The 18,303-nt window shown below is 41.6% G+C and overlaps 1 protein-coding gene across 1 annotated transcript in view; it reads right to left on the bottom strand.

The window, feature by feature from the left end:
• PHF21B (PHD finger protein 21B) overlaps window positions 1–18,303 on the bottom strand; it is a 165,047-nt gene that overhangs the window by 45,494 nt on the left and 101,250 nt on the right. Inside the window, exon 3 of the mRNA XM_088149773.1 lies at window positions 10,216–10,308. Within this exon, the coding sequence (XP_088005899.1) occupies window positions 10,216–10,308 (93 nt within the window). The remainder of the gene's footprint in view (window positions 1–10,215; window positions 10,309–18,303) is intronic.

The raw sequence follows: 18,303 nt of genomic DNA, 5'->3' as shown, positions 1-18,303 counted from the left end.
CAAAGGAGTCTATTAAATCTGCCTTTCAGCAAAGTAGATGGAAGGAACTCCAACCCTGAGCCTGAAGAAAGGCAATGCAATGATCAGGCCGCTGAGGACTCACAGTTCAAGAAGTACCTGAGCCTGGTTGTAGTCCAGGAATAGCAAAAAATGTGAGAAGTGTCAGTCAATAGGGGCATCTTCCAGGTAGAATGAAATTTATCGGAGGAGCCAGGCCCACTGGACAGAAGTTAAAGTTTAACCTGCAAAGCATCTGGGGTACAATTGTCCTGGTCTAATTGCAGTTGAACTAGCTGCACTGGAGAAGTGACAGACCCTCTTCCAGCGGTGGTGACAATGGGAGGGCATGCTTTCTGGACGTCTGGATGTGAATCTGCCACATAGCCTGGCAAAAGGACAATGTGTGCCGTATTGCATTGGATTGCCAAATTTAAGTCCACCCTCAACTATGGAAACCCACTGGATTTTCCACAGGGTTACTGTGGAAACATTGGAAGAGGGAGTGCTAAGTACACCACCTTGTAGACTCTGCATCTACTCAGAGTCTTGAAGGGCAAATCTTCAAGAGTAGCTATTTCCATAAGAATAGATCATAGACCAGTGTTTCTCAACCTTGGCAACTTGAAGATGTCTGGACTTCAACGTCCAGGTAGGATATAAATCAAATTAATTAATCATCTTCCTGGGTAATAACAAGGATCCACTGATCTGATCTCCCATGTGCTGATAAACAAGTGAATCTATCGACAAAGAGGGCTTCTACTTGAAGGGGGCAAATGTCTGAGAGACAATTCAAAGTCTTGTCTGAAAGTCCTCCTCTGTGATGAGTAAATGTCCTGGACTTGGAGGTGAAGATGAATTTTTGCTTTCTGCGCCTACGACTACTGTGCAGAAAGCTTGATTCCAGGACTGCGGCCAAGAACAAAATGGATGTTATCATTCTGATCTTTTGCACCTAATTCATAGCATAATGAATCTTAGTGCTAAATAATCTTCCCCTCTCACAGAAGATACGGTAGGAAGTCATCAGTAACAGCGCCAAGTGTGTCACTGAGAAATGACAAGCCAAACCATCACCTTTGTTTATTCAGTGTTTGACAAGCATGATTGTAAAATAGCCTTGCACTTCCTATTTGTCCTCTGATGGGTGACTACAGAAGGTAACAAGCTTTTTCTTTCAGGAAATGTTGACCCCTGGTCCCAAAGTCTGTTAGTTCATGATGCTGAGTAACAGGACAGTTGCAGTTAAGGTAATTCATATAACTTGAAGAGGAGCTGTGCCTTTCTTGATAGCCAGTTCATTATAAAGGCAGTGGTCTTCAAGTGGGAGAACTGAGGCATAGAATGGCATTCCTGCAGTTTGGCATTATCCAGCCTAGGAACAGATTTATCATGCTGTTGAATGTACAACACTTCCTACAATTCCTCAGTCTAATACCCACATCTCTTAGATCACATCACAATGCCTACAAGTATGATGCATCTAATCAGAGTCTTGAAGGGCAAATCTTCAGGAGTAGATATTTCCATAAGAATAGATCATAGACCAGTGTTTCTCAACCTTGGCAATTTGAAGATGTCTGGACTTCAACTTCCAGAATTCCCCAGCCAGCCATGCTTCAAGTTGCCAAGGTTGAGAAACACTGTCATAGACTACAACAAGGTGAAGATTTCTTTGAGGTTCATCAGTAGAAGCTAGGCTTCCCATTTTATTTCTTTAAAGCAGCTAAGGGAGCTGGAATGAGGAAGACAAGATCAAAATAGAGAGAAAAAATGGTTTTGTGAAAATGTAGGAAAGCTCTAAGGAGTATTCTGCATGACATTAAAGAGGAGACCTTCAAACAAAGACAGTCTGCAGGTGATACAATGCCTTCTATTGGTGCAATTAAACAATATGCTGTATACTCCCTCAAGGTCCTGTACAAATAATTTATTGGGCTACACCGTTAACTCAACTTCCGTTTCTTCCAATCCACTGGCTCTCAGCGCCGTCATTTCCCAATAATTGAATACTGAAAGCAACCGTCTGTACTACAGTATCGCCTTCCAGGTTCTGCATTCCAGCATGCAATTTTAGCCATTGCAGCTTGAAGACAAGCGGCAAAGCCAGCCAGAAGGTTGGTGAACTTTTCCCGTCATCCCAAAACACAACACACATTGGCAGAGCTTCCAGTTGCCCCCGGGGAGGTGGGGGTTGCATGGTAACGGGGTACACCTCATATGGCATTACTTGTGTCTTAATTTCTGCATAACCTTACTTTTAAGGGGGAGGAAGAATCCTACAAAAAGGATGTCCACGTCCAGCTGCTGCAGAATTGGAATTGGTTCTGGTCAGCTCAGCCAACGGTGAACCACACGGCAGTCATTCTTCAGCATTATTTGCGGGATACTTTCGTGCCCTTATGACTGGATCTGTCCCTGCCTCTAACTTCCACCCCTGCAAACCGGTTTTCCTAATGGAGTTCATTGCTCTTGCTATCTCTTTCCTCCTTACGTCTCACCCACCACATCTTCCCTCCCCCAGATGTTATCTCAATGCTTGGGAAGCTTTGGGGTTCACTCCTTAGGGCAGTGTTCCTCAACCTTGGCCACTTGAAGACGGGTGGACTTCAACTCCCAGAATTCCCCAGCCAGCATGGCTGGCTGGGGAATTCTGGGAGTTGAAGTCCACCTGTTTTCAAGTGACCAAGGTTGAGGAACACTGCCTTAGGGTAAGCACCCACCAAAGTTAGTGTAGTATAATGGTTAAGGTGTTGGACAAGGAGTGAGGAGACATGGGTTCCAGGCCTCCTCAGCAACTGGACCAGCTGTTTTCTCTCAGCCCAACCTGTCGCATAGGACTGTGGTTGGGGGGGAGCAAGAGAGTGGGGGAACACTATGTCTGCCACCTTCAGCACTTGTACAAAAGGCAGGATATCAACCTAAACAAACGTACAGAGCTCCCCTCCCTTAACTGTCTTCCCTATGGTCAAGATTTGGACTGACATTTCCCGGGAAGCCCAGCCTGTTCTACTTTCTATTTGATGGTGACACTTACTCTCTAAAGTGGCATTTATACAGGTGGCATTTATCTGCGGTAATAATCAGAGATCAAAATACTGAGTGCTGAACCTTGGAAATCTGACCTTAGAAGAATACAGTGAAGACTCAAACCTCGTCCTTGGCGGTCAGCACCCTAACTCTCACCTTTGCCTTCTTCCCTCTGAATTCAAAATCCCATTACTAAGGATAAAACAATTCATTCTGCATTCACACGTCCTAAGAGCAAAATAGAATGAATGCTATAATTAGGCTAATTTAAATACACTTGACACTGTTGCATAATTTAGATCCACAGATAAAATTTCACACTGGGTTGTATAAAATCCTAACGTAAGTATTTCTATGGCTATGAAAACTAATAGTTGAGGATAACCCTGGTTCTTTGCTGCCCCCTTGTGAAACATCAGCCCAGCTGCACATTCTATCTACATCTTAGTCGTCACCTGTTCTCAAACCCATTTCATATTCGAAATAATTCATTTTTACATAGAACAAATAGCCCTGCCATTGGGACTGAGCCCACAACAGAAGTTAAAAAAATCAAATAGTTGCCCTCCTGCAGGGGCCAAGAAAAATTAGCATCAAACAAAGAGCTGTTCTCCTCCTTCACTGTTTTAATCCTCACGCTCCACATTCCGCAGTGAAACTTTAACTAACCGTGTTAATGTACATAATTAAAGGATTAGAGGGTTTATACAAAAAAAAAAAAAACTTCAGCAGTATGCACTGCATAAATATGTTAGATGATGATAAAAGTATAAAAAGGAGGTTATGCACCCAACTCAAAAATTGCCACAATAGGTCAGTAGACACGATGAGTGTTATGGCCTATGCTTCTTATATACTTACTAGAATATGCTGGGGAAAGCTGATCCGAAATATGAACATTTTGACAAAAGAAAACTGACACTCTATCAACATTTCATTTCCAGAGTTGATTTTGTTGTAGCTGCGGCTGGAAACCTTTTGAGGCTCCACTGTGTGAAAATTTGGAGGGTGCTCATTGAAAAGGCACATAAGGAAAAAGTTAATAAACAGCCACTCAGCACTTCTTTTATTAAATTTTAGGTTCAGCTGAGATGCAAAGTTACAATCTTCTTCCTTCAGTCTTCTCCTTGAAAACCTTCTTTTGCATTTCATCTTGATTTCTGCTTTCATCCCAGAGCATAAAACACACAGTTTGGCTGTGATTTCCAGTTCTGATCTAAACCAGCGCCTGATCAGTAAGGTTTAATGAAACCGTCTGCTACAGAACTATGGTTAGCTGTGCAATCAGAAGACAGAAAAGCACAAGAGGGTGTGGGAAGAGAAGATCAAAGTTCACAAGCCAGCTTGCTCACGTAACTATGGTTTAGCTTTCCATCAAGTAAACCCCTTCAGAGGAATCGATTCGAACTTCTTCAGCATTCACTCTTCCACTAACCCTAATCCTGCGATTGTAATTTTTAATAAAATTACTATAAAAAAAAAACATTCACCCTGCAGGTCGCCCACATTTTCCATGCTCATCTTTAACATACTTCTTCCTATCACCCTTCATTACGCAACACTACACATTTATCTTAACGGTCTGGCTGAATGACACAGGATTTTGATGTGTGAAGTCTATCATAGAAGATAAGAAGTTTCCTCTTCTACATAGCTACAACACAGGACATAATCATTTCCTTCTCTAGAACGGGCCATCTTCTTTGCCACGTTTTTCAAAAGATTTTCTATTTTTCCAAGGCCCTTAGATCTTAAAAGACTTTTCGGAATATGTCCTGGTAGATTAGCTTTTTAGATCTCTGAGGCCCTATGACAGAGGATGTTAATAAAATTCCTTTATCCGTATGTAAAAAGAGAAAAAATCGTTCCTATTCCTGAAAGGTGGATTATCCTCAAAATATTTCCACAATATCTAGAATTCTCTTACCTCTCCCTTTGCTTAAATCAAACTGCCATCAACTTTCCAGACAAGTATTCTGGCACGTACGTAGGAAACACAGGCCATTATGCAAAATATTATTTATGTTTATCCATTGATTCACTTCTTTGAGAATCCATATGTCCTGGTGAAATTAAGGACTCTTGATTCTCCACTTCCATTACTTTGCAGGAGTATTTAGAAGATGACAATACACGCAACAGCGTTTAATTTAATCATGTAAGCTCGATGAAGATACATTTAACACATGTTGTGAATAGTTCCAGACAATCACTTGACAGATAGTAGAGCGAGCTCATCCTGAATTTCTTCGTTCGGATAGGGGCTGACATTTATTATTATTTTTTTTTTTGGTCTGCGCTCAGTCATTGCTGACCCTGCAATGACTGCTTGGACGAGTCCTTGCAGTTTTCAAGGCAACTGTTTTTCGGAAGTGGTTTGCCAGAGCCTCCTTCCTAGGGCAGAGCCCAGCTGGCGAGCGCAGGAGGCGGGGTTTCTGTTGCTTCGCGCCCTTTTTGGGCGCGCACGGTTTCGTGCTTACTGGCAACTGCTCCTGACTCCTTTTGCAAGGCGCCGCCAGCATTTTTCCTCCCACCGGACTGAGAGTCCCCATTTATCTACTCACATGAGTTTTCGAACTGTTGGGTTGACAGGAACTGGGGAGGAAACAGGAGCTCACCCTGTTTAGCGCGAAGGCTGGACTCGAACCACCGAAGCGTCAGCCATTTCTGGCCGGCAACTTTCAGCGTCATTAAGCCGCTGCGCCACCGCGTCCCCCCGACATTAATTAAGCAGGGGGCAGTTACCAGATTTTCAAAAATAAATAAGGCAAAAGTATCTAATTCACCTCTAATTCCCGAGCCGTGTAAATTATCAGTAGGAACCACAACTGAGGAAGCACTTCCACATTCGGCAGAAAGACATTGCAAAGATCAGTAGACAAAGGAAAACGTAATAAATAGCTATTACTCCTCGCATCTGGGGAACATGACGCAATTACGGTGGGTTTGCTTTTCTGGGGCAAGCGAGATATCATTTCCTTAATATGCTAGAGATATCACACCTCTCTCAAGTGAAGGGATATCACAATTACACACACAGTGTTTTTTGCTGCCAATTTGTTTTGAGGTCACAGAAGCAAAAAATATTCAAAAACTCAACCATCTCCATTTAGGAACAAATGGGGAAAAGTACACTCCAAGCATTTTGCCCCTAAAATATTAGCCGCTGGTTTGTGTGGATGCGTCACAAAGATTTACAGAACCCACTTGCCATTGTCTGAACACTTATCAACTGCTGTCCAAAAATCACTAATGGCACCTCTCCGAGAAGAAGCTGTTATATTACTTTTATTTCTACTGGTAGCAAAACCAGATGTTTCACGATAAAAGCATGTTCTTCTAGACATAACTGGTTTTAACTTTCTGGGCTGAAAGGCCCATTGCCATGAACAAGATTTAGGGCCTCCTTAGAGACAAAGAACAGCTTCTAATGTATTATTTATAAATGTGAAACACTTTCTCCCTCCCCAGTTCTCCTCGTTCATGGAAAGCCACACCCTGAATAACTGGCAAAAACCTCCAGTGTACATAGATCAACTTAAGTGGAATTTCATTGACTTATACAAATTCATTCATATGACAATTTTGCCATGCAGTAATCATTTAGCAAGAGACGTTTCCCATTTATATTGTTCTGGGGGAAAAAGATCTCCCCCTACTTGCAGCAATTGTCGTACTTGATTAGCCAAAGGTGGAGAATCAGTGTAAACACAATGCTCAGAGCACTGCTAGGCTCATAATGTTCAAATTATATGAACTGCAATTAACTCCTTTCCCAACTCCATGTTTTAATTGAAAGGATCTCTTTCTGTCTATTAAATGCAATAACCTTTGTCCTGTGGCTCTTCTCACCTCAAGAAAGAAGACTCATCTCAAACCTTACAACATATTCACCCCCAGACAATGCTTCAACGGATATTTTGGATAGTCCAGTGATGCAGAGGGGGAAATTTTCCGTAGTGTTACTGTACTATATCATACCAACATTCACAAGGAAGGAAGGGAAGAGAAAGAAAGCCTTGCTTGAAAGAGATTCCTATCAGAGGTGATCAGAGCTTCTTTTTACAAATTTAGCGTTTATAACTAGCAATACTTTACTAGCTGCATGAGTAGTGTGACATTTCTATGGCACAGAGACATCCTGATATAATTATCATCACTTACTATAGATGAACTTAACCCCCCCCCCCAAAAAACCCACTTATTTTTCTACATAACATCTCTGGTTTTCTCTCACAATTTACAGAACTTATGATATCACTCAGATATTAAATAACTGCAGGTGATGAAAGAATGTTTACTGACATTAATCTTAAACATTAGAGCAAAACAGAAAGCTTATACAATAGGGGGGGAAACATTATTTATTTATTTGTTTATTTATCTGTCAAATGTATACAGCTGCCTGTCTCATGCATGAGAATACTTTAAGTATTCCAAGTGAAAATTCCTGCTGTTTATTGCCAGAAGATCAAGTAAACAGGAGTTTTGCAGGGATTTGAAAGAGGCAGAAGCAGAGGAAGAATCTAGGAGGGGAAAAGACTATTGACTGTTTGCTGCTGCTGACTGAATGACTGCTAACGGCTGCTGACCATTTTCTGAGTACTGCTGACTGGAGCACACTGGTCCTGACTGGAACACTGTTCTTGCTGGCCAAGTTGAGGCAGCTCAAAGAGGCATATAAGGAATCCAGTTTCCCAGCAGCAAGTTGAGCAAGCATACAGGAGTCTGACAAGGGGATTTAGTGGGGGAGACACTCATTCCACTTTCTTCTTTTCCCCCTCTTTTTTTCCATGACCTTCTTTTGGTCCAGGCTAATCCTCACTCAGAGAAGCAAGTTCTATGAGCTTGCAACCACAACAAGCAACCAGAGAAGACTTGTGTAGAAGTTTGGCTAGGAGAGTCAGTGAGGAAGGCTCCAAGCAACATGTACTGCAAAGTGTCTACAAAGTTTGTCTTCCTACCTGAAGAGGACCCAAACTATATCTGATGCAAGTACAAGCTTTTTAAGATACTGGAAGAGAAATAGTGTCTACACTGCAGGGCATCAGGGAAGAAGAGAATTTCCTGGACAGGATGGCTGTCTAGGCGGGGTAGAGAAGAGGAAGAAATGCCAAAGAACAGGAAAAAAATCCATTTGATAGAGGCAAACACAAAACAATCTGACCTAAAGAAGAGGATTGGGAGGTACTTGGGCCCTCTGAAGTTCAGGAATCAGTATCAGGTTCTCCCTCTAGAAGATTACCTACAGCCTCCTGAGCAAACTTTCCGTAGGTAACTCTGACTCCCTGCTGAAGATCCTTCAGTCCCCACGGACTGACTCAAGAGCCATCTTGAGAAATAAAGAGGTATGTGGTGGTGGTAGGTGGTCAGCTAAAGGTACAGACATGATGAGATGTCAAAAGAGGTGTGCTGTCTTCCATGCACTCAAATGCAGGATATGACAGAGAGGCCACCAAGACTCTTCAAATCTACTGACAACAATCCTTTCCTTTTGATACATGTGGGGATGAATGCACAGCCAGAATAGACCTCTGAAGTACCCATGGAGACTATGTGGTCTTATATGGGACAGGTAGCTTTTTTATCAATTCTTCCAGCTGACTCATGGTGCAAGAGGAAACAGGATCCTGAAAGCCAACGACTGACTATATAGATGGTGTCACCAGAAGGGGTTTGGATCCTACCACAATGACCGATGCTACCCTCATGAAATATTTCTATGCTACATCTTACTGGGAAGGAAGTCATAGGCAGGTTCCTCACCAATCCAATCAAGAGACCATTAAACAAAAATGGGGGAGGGTGGTAAAAACTCGAAACAGAATTTGCAGCAAAAGAAACTGAACACAAAAGGAAAACCAAGAGTCTAGGTGAAGAGTCAGAAGCTTTGTAGGACACTGTAGCAGAGAAGCCAGGAGGTGGTACTCAAAACCTCAGATGCCACCACAGCAACAGACAGAGTATAGGAAATAAGCAGGGAGAACTAGGCAACTCAGAAAAACGAATATAAAATGATAGATCTCACTGAAACTTAGTGCAAAGGCACTTATTATTGGCACATACAGTAGCTCTGAAAGGCTACAACTTATTCAAAAGGAACAGAGCCGACAGAAAGGGTGGGGGTACTGCAATGCATGTAAAGAAAAAGAGTATACTTGCTCTGAAATTCATGAATCAGAATGTGGCTAAAAGGGTTTCAGTAAGAATAAAAAGAGAAAGAAACAAAAGTGATACTATGGTAGGAGCTTGCTACAGACCACCTGGGCAGGCTGATGAGGCTTTTATGCATCAGATGACTAGTCTTTCAAAGAGGCATGTGATGGTGATAATTGGAGGTTTCTGGGAATTCAGCCCTGCAAAAGAGTCAAGAGGTCCAATGAATTCTTGTCCTCTCTCGGTGACTACTTCATCTGTCGGAAGGTGGAAGAAAGAGCAAGGAGGCCTTCTAATTAGGTGAACTTAATCCTCACCAACAGGGAGGAATTGATTGAAGAAGTGACAGTGAGTGGCACCTGGGGGAGAGGGACTGTGTTATCCTGGGATCTGGGCCATCCAGGGAAGCAGGGAGTGAGAAGAGTCAGACCTGCATCCTGGCCTTCAGAAAAGCAAATTTTGATGAACTCTGGGGAAGGTAGGTCTGATCCAACGGCTTGAAATCCTGGAGGAGAAAAGTATCCACGAAGGATGGGACATCCTACGAAATGAGAATCTGAAGGTTCATTTGCAAACAATTTCTACACAAAGGAAAAATGGGAGAACTACAAGAGGCCTGCATCAATACACAGAGAGCTCTCCAAAACGCTAAAAAGAAAGAAAGAAAGGGCATGCACAGAAAATATAAGGAGTGGCAAGATGGTCTCCAAAAAGTGTAGGAATTGTTTCGGAATGGCTAAAGCTCCAAAAGGGCTGAGCTTGTAAGAGATACTAACAGAGGGTTTGGGGGTGTGTTAGAAGCAGAAAGCCAAAGGGCTACAGGTCCATTGCAAGGCGAAAGTAGTGAATCAGTAAAAGGATGACTGTCCAGTTGAAGCTCTGCCCCCCTCTTCCAGCTGAAAAATGGTTGGGGCTTCAACCACACAGTTGGGGCTGCCCTCTTGACTTTTTTGATACCCCCTGCCCCCAGACGCCCCTGTTTAGTTGCGATATCAGCACAGGGACCTCGTCCAAAAGTTGCTTTCCTACCTGAGGTAGCACTGCTGGCCTTTGTCCTGCCAACCTCTGTAAGGAACTGACCTGAGGAACTTTAATCGGCACTGAAGGAATGGTTCCCAAAGCCTGCCGGGAAAATTAAAAGAAATACAAAAGCGTTACTTGATAGAATTCCTTACCGATCCGTCCTCTGACATATCTCCCACCACTTCGTCGTGTGAATGGCGCACAGGATGCATTTGACAGTGTTTCTCAACCTCAGCAACTTTAAGACGTGTGGACTTCAACTCCCAGAATTCCCCAGCCAGCCATGCTGGCTGGGGAATTCTGGGAGTTGAAGTCCACTCATTTGAGCTGGGAGTTGACGTCCCAGCTTATCTGAGCAGCCACAGCGTGATCGGGAAAACAGAAAAATATTGAAGCAAACCAAAAACTGCACAGAATTTTTAAAAATGAAAATAAAAGAGGGAAGAACTCAGCCAGGCAGTTTCTTTGTATGGCTAGATTCATTTCTCTTGGTAATGGACGGCCAGGAAAGCTGGTTCTGTGATGTTTTCCAATGAAGTTATCTTTAGTCCTGTCACCTACGCGCTCCAAAAATGCCACCGACTTATTTCCAAGAAGAAGTCTGCTGCTATCTCTTGGGAGAATGGAGACAAATTATGGTATTCTTCGCTTACGAAACTTTTAGTGCCAAACAATATGTGCTTAATGTTTACCAACCTCTTAATATTAAAGCTTGGCTATTTAATATTTAACAAGGGAGGGTATTATGAAAATATAGGGTAGATCATCCCTGATTCTTATTTCTCTGATTATCTGGACGCATATGCAATACGTGGCCTGTATCCTATGTGAGTTCTGCGGAGAAGCTGTCCAGCGAATCCTGCACGGAACTCTCTCTGAATTGTAATGTGTTGATTTTTTAAAAATATGTTTATTTTATTTATCAGTCCTCCAAGTGCTTAGGATGGGAGAGAAAAAGCAGATGAGTTTAAATAATTAGGAGATAACATAACAGTATGAAGCCAACTGCAAAGAGAATGATACACATTGCTGGTTATTTATTCATGGTACCGTCCAGCCAAATATTTTTAAATACCATTGATTTCACCTGGAATGAGTTACGCATAGGCAGAACTTTCGGCCACTGGAAGAAATGCAACTGATAAGGGCAAAAAGTGGTCATTCGGGGTGTAGCCCTGAGCACGACTAAAATGAGAATAAATGCAGTCGTCAGACCCCACTCCTACGTTATGGGAGTTGCTACCACCTCAGGCAGAAGTGAGAAAGACAGTGCTCCACGAATTGTGTGCAATCCCCAAATATGATGTGCGTTTGCCCAGAAGAACTCTCTACATATTGTTAGAGTTGCTTGCATCGTGGAAAATGGAGTTCTGCATACTCATGGACTGGTTGCCTTACTAAGCAACAGAACAGCTCTACCACTGCCTGTCTTGTTCTTGCTCTTTGCTTCCCACTTTCCAACCTTCCCCCATCCTTTCCTTCTCTTTCTATCCTTTATCAGTCAAGATTTCTACCCTATCTGCTTTCAGGTATATAACTCTTCTACAGACTCAGTGTGTGGCAGTGCGGACTCGGTTCAGAGCCAGATGCATCCATCAAAACTGAAAAAAAATGTGATTGCTTTTCTGTCGCTCCAAATCTGACATAAAAGAACAGTCTCTACTGGCTATCCAAACATTCAACTGGAGGAGGAGGAGGAGGAGGAGGCCTGCTGTAGTGATTTCCAAAAATATGTTCCTCTTAAAACTTCTAATATCAAGCATTAATTATGATCACAACTGAACCTTAGTTACAGAACAATTCAGGGGTATAAAGAGCCAGTTTGGTGTATTGGTGAAGGCACCAGGCTAGAAACCAGGAGACCTGGAGTTCCAGTCCCGCCTTAGGCACGAAGCCAGCTGGGTGACCTTGGGCCAGCCCCTCTCTCTCAGCCCCAGAAAGCCTCCTTCCTGGGGCTGAGAGAGAGGGCCTGGCCCAAGGTCACCCAGCTGGCTTCGGGCCTAAGAAATCTTGCCAAGAAAACTGCAGGGACTTGTCCAGGCAGTCACCAGGAGTCAACACTGACTCAAAGGCACACACACACACAGGAGGTATAAGTGAAAAATAATTCGTTCCTAGGCAAGCTTCTAAGTCCTAACCAACTAACCAACTGTTTAGGAGAGGACTTACGGTCTTCTAAAGCAATTTTTCTCAATCTCAGCAACTTTGAGATAGATATGTGGACTTCAACTCCCAGAATTCATTTCTATGGAGTTCTAAAGGACACCTTCTCACTGCTGACCATGCTTGCTGAAGCTCGTGCAAACTAATTCACCAACAGCTGGAGGAACAGAGTCTCCCTTATCCCTAGTCTAAGTTAAATGAAGACCTCAAGGTGTTCCAGAACCCAACCAATGCCCAACGGAACTCTCTTGTATTATAGGATGATACGATCACTAAGCTTAGTACCCCCCAAAAGTTAATTATTCACTTCTTGAACCTGCTGGATTTGTTACATGTGTTTGGAGTCAGTGTTTTATATTTCTTTCAAAAGTAAATCACTTGTCGGCTTATTGGCAGTTCTAACTAAATTATTAAATGTCTGGGTGGGCAGACAGGCTGCTACTGTCCCATATGAGTTCAAGAAACTCTTTTGCAATGTTACTTTAACACACTTTTCCTGAGAAGAAAACACTCAATATAAGGAGTCAAAGAGAGACAAGATGAAAAGACAGGATGCCTAATTCACCTAACTGTATTTCCATACAGAAATAATCCAAGATATCTACCACCAGCTAATATTCTGAGATGAGATCTTAACACGTTCTGGTGGTTTATTTATTTATTTAACAAATTTATATGCCCACCCAACTCACACACAGTGACTCTGGGCAACTTACAAAGTAAAATCCCCAATACAAAAACCCACCCCCCAATTATACTGTTATGGTTACATATATGCATATGTATATGTTTATATTGGAGCTGAATGCTGTAACTTGGGGGGTTCTTTTATCAGAACTTTCCCAATTTTGCTTCAAGAATAAGGAAGCAGAGGTGATAGTCCCAAAACAACTATGAAGCAGCTAAGCGAAAGCCACGTTGTGACACCCAATTTTCCATTAATTTCTGTGGGAATCTCTGATTCTCACACTGTACTCCAGATACTGGTGAGACATGCACGGGTGGTCCCTGTAAGACTCATATGGCACAAAATGGAGCTTTTCCCACTACTTTCTGGTGGTATCTGTGGAGTCCTGCACAGCTTCAATAGCCATCCCACACTTTTAAAATCTTTATGTCGTCCAGAGGTCCGAAATAAAGCGTAACTGCTGTGCCGATGAAGGCCAGGTCTATTTTTCATTGTCATCAGATTCAGATGAAGCTTTGACATGGCCGGCTGAGGAATTCTGGGAGCTGAAGTCCACACATCTCAAAGCTGCCAAGTTTGAAAAACACTGATCTAGATGATAAGTGATAAACTGCAGATGAATGAAAGTGTTAAAAACTGTTAAGCACAACTGGGTCTGCCCAGATGACAAAGATGTGGTTGTTTAGCTTGGGAACGCTTTTGGCTCTAGAGTTGTATCTTGGAGCCCTGAGGACTTCTTCCAGCTTTGTCTTGGTCAGGGGTAGTCTAGTTACACAACAACTAACTTCCACATTTTGTTATGTAATGCATTATACACAGGACTGCCCTTGAACATGGCTCAGATGCTTCATGTAGTAGAGATTTTGGCTACGTGAATTCTGTCTACCTTACCCAGGTGAAGGAGCTACGTGTTTGGAACTGCATCCAGTTCAAAATACTACTTTCCCATGCAATGGACAGTGAGATCTTAACCATAACCTTGCTATTAAAGTTTACCATCATGCCTGCCTTCTGCCTTAACAACTGAATACAACACAGCATCTTGCTAAATTCAAGATCAACTCTTCTAACTCTTCCTGCTCCATACGACATCATCATTATGTCTTTGGGTAGCTTCACACAGAAATGTGGCTACGGCTAATTCTCCCACTGACAACTCTCAATATATTTGGCTTAGCATCTAACTGAAGAGCAAGCAGCAAGTTTCTAACCTACACGTTAGCAAGAATTTAAGGAGCTTGACGTCACATCTTCTCAGTTGGAGGCTGATAAGGACAGAAGATAGAGCGCTGAAGGACACAGAAGCCTTAGGTCATCAAAGTGGTGGTAAAATTCAATTTCTTTATGAATTCCCAGCTCACAATCTAAGTGGAATGGCCTGTTGTCAGTTCTTTCTTTGCATCATTCACAAGGAACAAGCTCACGAATGGGAGTAAAACTTATGCACTGCACTTCTGCCAGCACCTGTCCAAACTTTCATCCACCATGACTTGAACGGTGCAGGTTATTTCCCAATCAACTGTATTGACCCTCTTTTTTCTCATTTCCTGTTCTGCCTTTGCCTTCTATTTCTGGTAATAGACATCTTTCCCCTCTCCCCCCCCTTTGTCAAGAGAGCAAACGGGTGCTCGTTCTTATGAACCTTTAATTAACAAGCCGAAAAGACATTTTTCCGGCAAAGCCTGACCTTTAAGCACTTTGCATGAATTTATTGATACCAGCAGAAACAATAATTTTAAAAGGTTATTTTATAAGTGCAGAATAGTTTATAGTAGCACTTTTGTCGAGATAAATTAGTTTCTTATTACTACATTTATGATGCTAAGCATTTTAATAAAAAGGGACTGTAAAAGTCAAAAGATAACCTCAAATCTGTTGTACGGCTGCAGACTCCATGCAGGCAACAGGGCCCCCCCACCCCACCCCAATACCAGCACTGTTCTGCACTTCAAAGGGGAGATATCAAAGGAATCTTCAACAAATGCTGTTTTTTTTAAAAAAAATACATGCATTAAATTTAAAATGCATATAAAAGAGCATTTCCCTATGCATTTTGAAAGATTTTGAAATTTATTAGGGATATTTAATAAATTCCGACACACATAATATGTCTCAATAACTTGCATGTCCTGCAATCAGAGCAGAGGGAGGGTATTAAACAATGTGGGGGTGAATTTAATCACACATCTCTAGTGATGTTACTGGCAGTTTTATTTTAAGCTCCCCTCTTGAAGGAGCTAAGACAAGTACTGTATGATTGTGTCGCTCTTCCATTTGTACGCTCACAACAGCTTGAGATGAGAGTTTGTGTAAGGCAATATTCAAGAAAAAGCCAGGGTTGACACCAACGCTCTATTTTTGAAAATAACGGTGACGATCAAAAGTGAAAAAGAACAGCACTAATTCCCCCCCCCTCCAAAAATGGCAATAACACTTATTCAACAGACTAATAACATAATAAAGTTATTCAATAATAACCATTTTTAACAGACTGATACACTCTGGTACCCAATGGTCAGTTAATTGAAGAAGGTCTGTCCATTTTAAAGAGAAATTATGCAGACTGTATGTGCATTTCAACAAAATAATCGTTAACCAAGATAAAAATAGAAAGATGTTGGTTAAAATATATTATTGCTGCCACCTGATATAGGAAAAGCAGGTTCCCAGAACAGAATGAAAGCATCTTAAGACTTCCAGATAGTTCAGCTGAGATTTGAGGGATCGGTATCAAATACAAAGTCTACAATGACCTATTAATATAAATTACTTGTTACATCTCTAAATCACGGAGGTTTGATGCGTTCCCATCCTACTCCAAATTAAGCAAGAGCTGGCTAAACAACATTCAGGCAACTGAACAAAATACTTAATCAGCAGTTACACAAGAGCGGACTTGACGGTTTCACTACTAAAAGGTTACTGGGCCATTGATTCCTAATTCAGTAAAGTTACACAGGACATATTTGCATCACCTTCCTCTGAGTTGGTTTCCTTATAATATAAAATTAAACGACTTATTTTTGTCTGTAGTATTTTTAAACAACTTTTTGTTTTGCAGTAAAAATTTGCTGTTACATTACAGTGACCACCCACCTTTCCTAACATAAAAGCCCATGCTGTTTCCTGTTGCATGTAAGACGCTAAAGCTATTTTAAAGAAATGTTTTTGTCTGTTCCACGCTCCGTATTGGCAACTGAATGGATTTTTAATGTAGTAGGGACAGGGGAACAGATTACTATGGCAACGGCAAAGATGAAAATTTTAACTTGAATGGACATTCAGAAAAGTAATTGCAGGGCGCGATGTGTGTGTGCGTGCGTGCATTTATTTACAAAGGATGTTGCAAGGCAACCTTGAATTTGCTCTTAAAAAACTTGACGAACATGAACTCAAAGACAACCTCAAGCTTTCTTCTCAATAAACATTGTACCTGCTATTTTTATACACGGCAGAAAAGCTGGGGAAAGAAAGAACGAAAAACCGCATTCTTTTATGTGGAAACCCACATTTCCAGAACACGTTTTTTGCAAAACATCCGATGAATATTAAATTTTACTCTCAAACGCTTCCGCGGTAAGCTTATTCAACGGTGGATTTGATTTTATTTGCTTGCCTTAAAGAAGGCGTTACTAGACCCTGTTCTGGAAACAAATCCAACAGACATACTCTTAAAAACAAGTTAAGGGATTTTAAAATAATTTGCCAAATCTGCCAGTGATGAGCAAACTTCTGTTTGAAAAACAAATACAGCGTCCTAACTAAATCTCTTCGGCCATAATACAGATTTTCTGTGCTGTTCATGAAGCAAACTCAACCCCGGGGCAAACCAATAAGCTCCATCTAAAATCTTGACCCAAAGCTTCCCATGAAAGACAACTGAAATCATGCTTACAGTGCTGGTAGCATTAACCCAAAGCCACCTTAGATTCAAAAAATCTAGAAGTAGCAGCTATTCCTTAGTTTTGGCAGAATTCCCAGGCTTCGTTATTCGGAATATTCATAACACAAAACTATTAACTGCTTTTCTAGTGTTCCTCAACACTTCTGCCCTTCCACAAGGCCCTAAAAACCTCGGTCCTCTCTACGTCAGGCTGTTGTTGACTGGCTTCGGTTGTGGCTGTTATTATTATCTGTTCCTCTGTTGTTTTTATGTTCCAAAGTTGTGTTCTGTAAGTTGCCCAGGGTTGCTCTTATGGATTGGGCAGCCAACGAATGAACGAGCAAATGAATGAATGAATAAATAAGTAAGTATGAGACGGGCCTCATAGAAGACAGAACTTTTGACCATTCAAGAATGTTTTGTCCATATTGAAAGTCATGCATCAAGCTCAAAGGGCCACACAGACATGTGAAACTTACTCATTTCAAATCAGCAGCGCCTGTTATGACTTCTGTGACCATCCTGCTAGATATGTAACTGTACCCCAAGTTTTTTGTTCTAGAAACACTAGTGCAGGAAAACAAAATGTACATAAAGTGTGTCTCAGCGACTGGAAGCAAACCTGAACGTTTTAAGTTAATGAATTTAATTCATTTGATTTACGCACTGCCCAATTCTAGAATGACTCCGTATGTATTGCATGCAGAAGAAAATAAGCAAGGATAAAATGCTTATATATGGCAAATTAAATTAATGTTAAGGAAAATAAAACTATATACCTGATTTCAGACATTTCTAGCATGGTATATTTTATTTATTTATTTATTTATTTATTTATTTATTTATTTATTTATTAAATTTCTCCCCGCCCATCTCCCCCTAGTGGGGGAGTCTGGGTGGTTCACACAAAACATTAAAACCATAAATACATATAAATACATAAAACATAAAAATTTAAAAGCGTTACTAAAAAAGAGAGGAAGAGAGTCCAAGAAGATGAAGGATATTACCTGGGAAAGAGGATCAGGCTAGGAACTATTTGAGGACGGGGCCAGGAAGCATTTTCAGGAGTAACACTACCGACATTGGGAGAAAAATAGGAAGCGTTTACAAAGTAAACTATATGAAGATCCTTAAGAATGTTCTCTAAGCTCTCAATGGACACATTTTTTCCCAACAGCTTAGCTCTGAATGACTTTCAGAAGCCATCTCTTAATGACTGAACTCCTCAGAAGGCCTTTTGCAGTACTTTGGGTTGAAAGGGGAAAAGGTGCTTCAGGGGGTGGCAACACTCATGTAGCACCTTGTGACAACCTTTTAAAACAACTGCATCCTCTCCCGGAATTGCATGGCTACCCAA

This window comes from Python bivittatus, unplaced genomic scaffold, assembly GCF_059951505.1.
Source record: "Python bivittatus isolate LINGU-HERP-01145 unplaced genomic scaffold, Pbiv_v1 ctg000010_np1212, whole genome shotgun sequence".
Taxonomy (NCBI): Eukaryota; Metazoa; Chordata; class Lepidosauria; order Squamata; family Pythonidae; genus Python; species Python bivittatus.
Note: the sequence above shows the minus strand (reverse complement) of the source record. Positions and strands in the feature narration are given on the sequence as shown.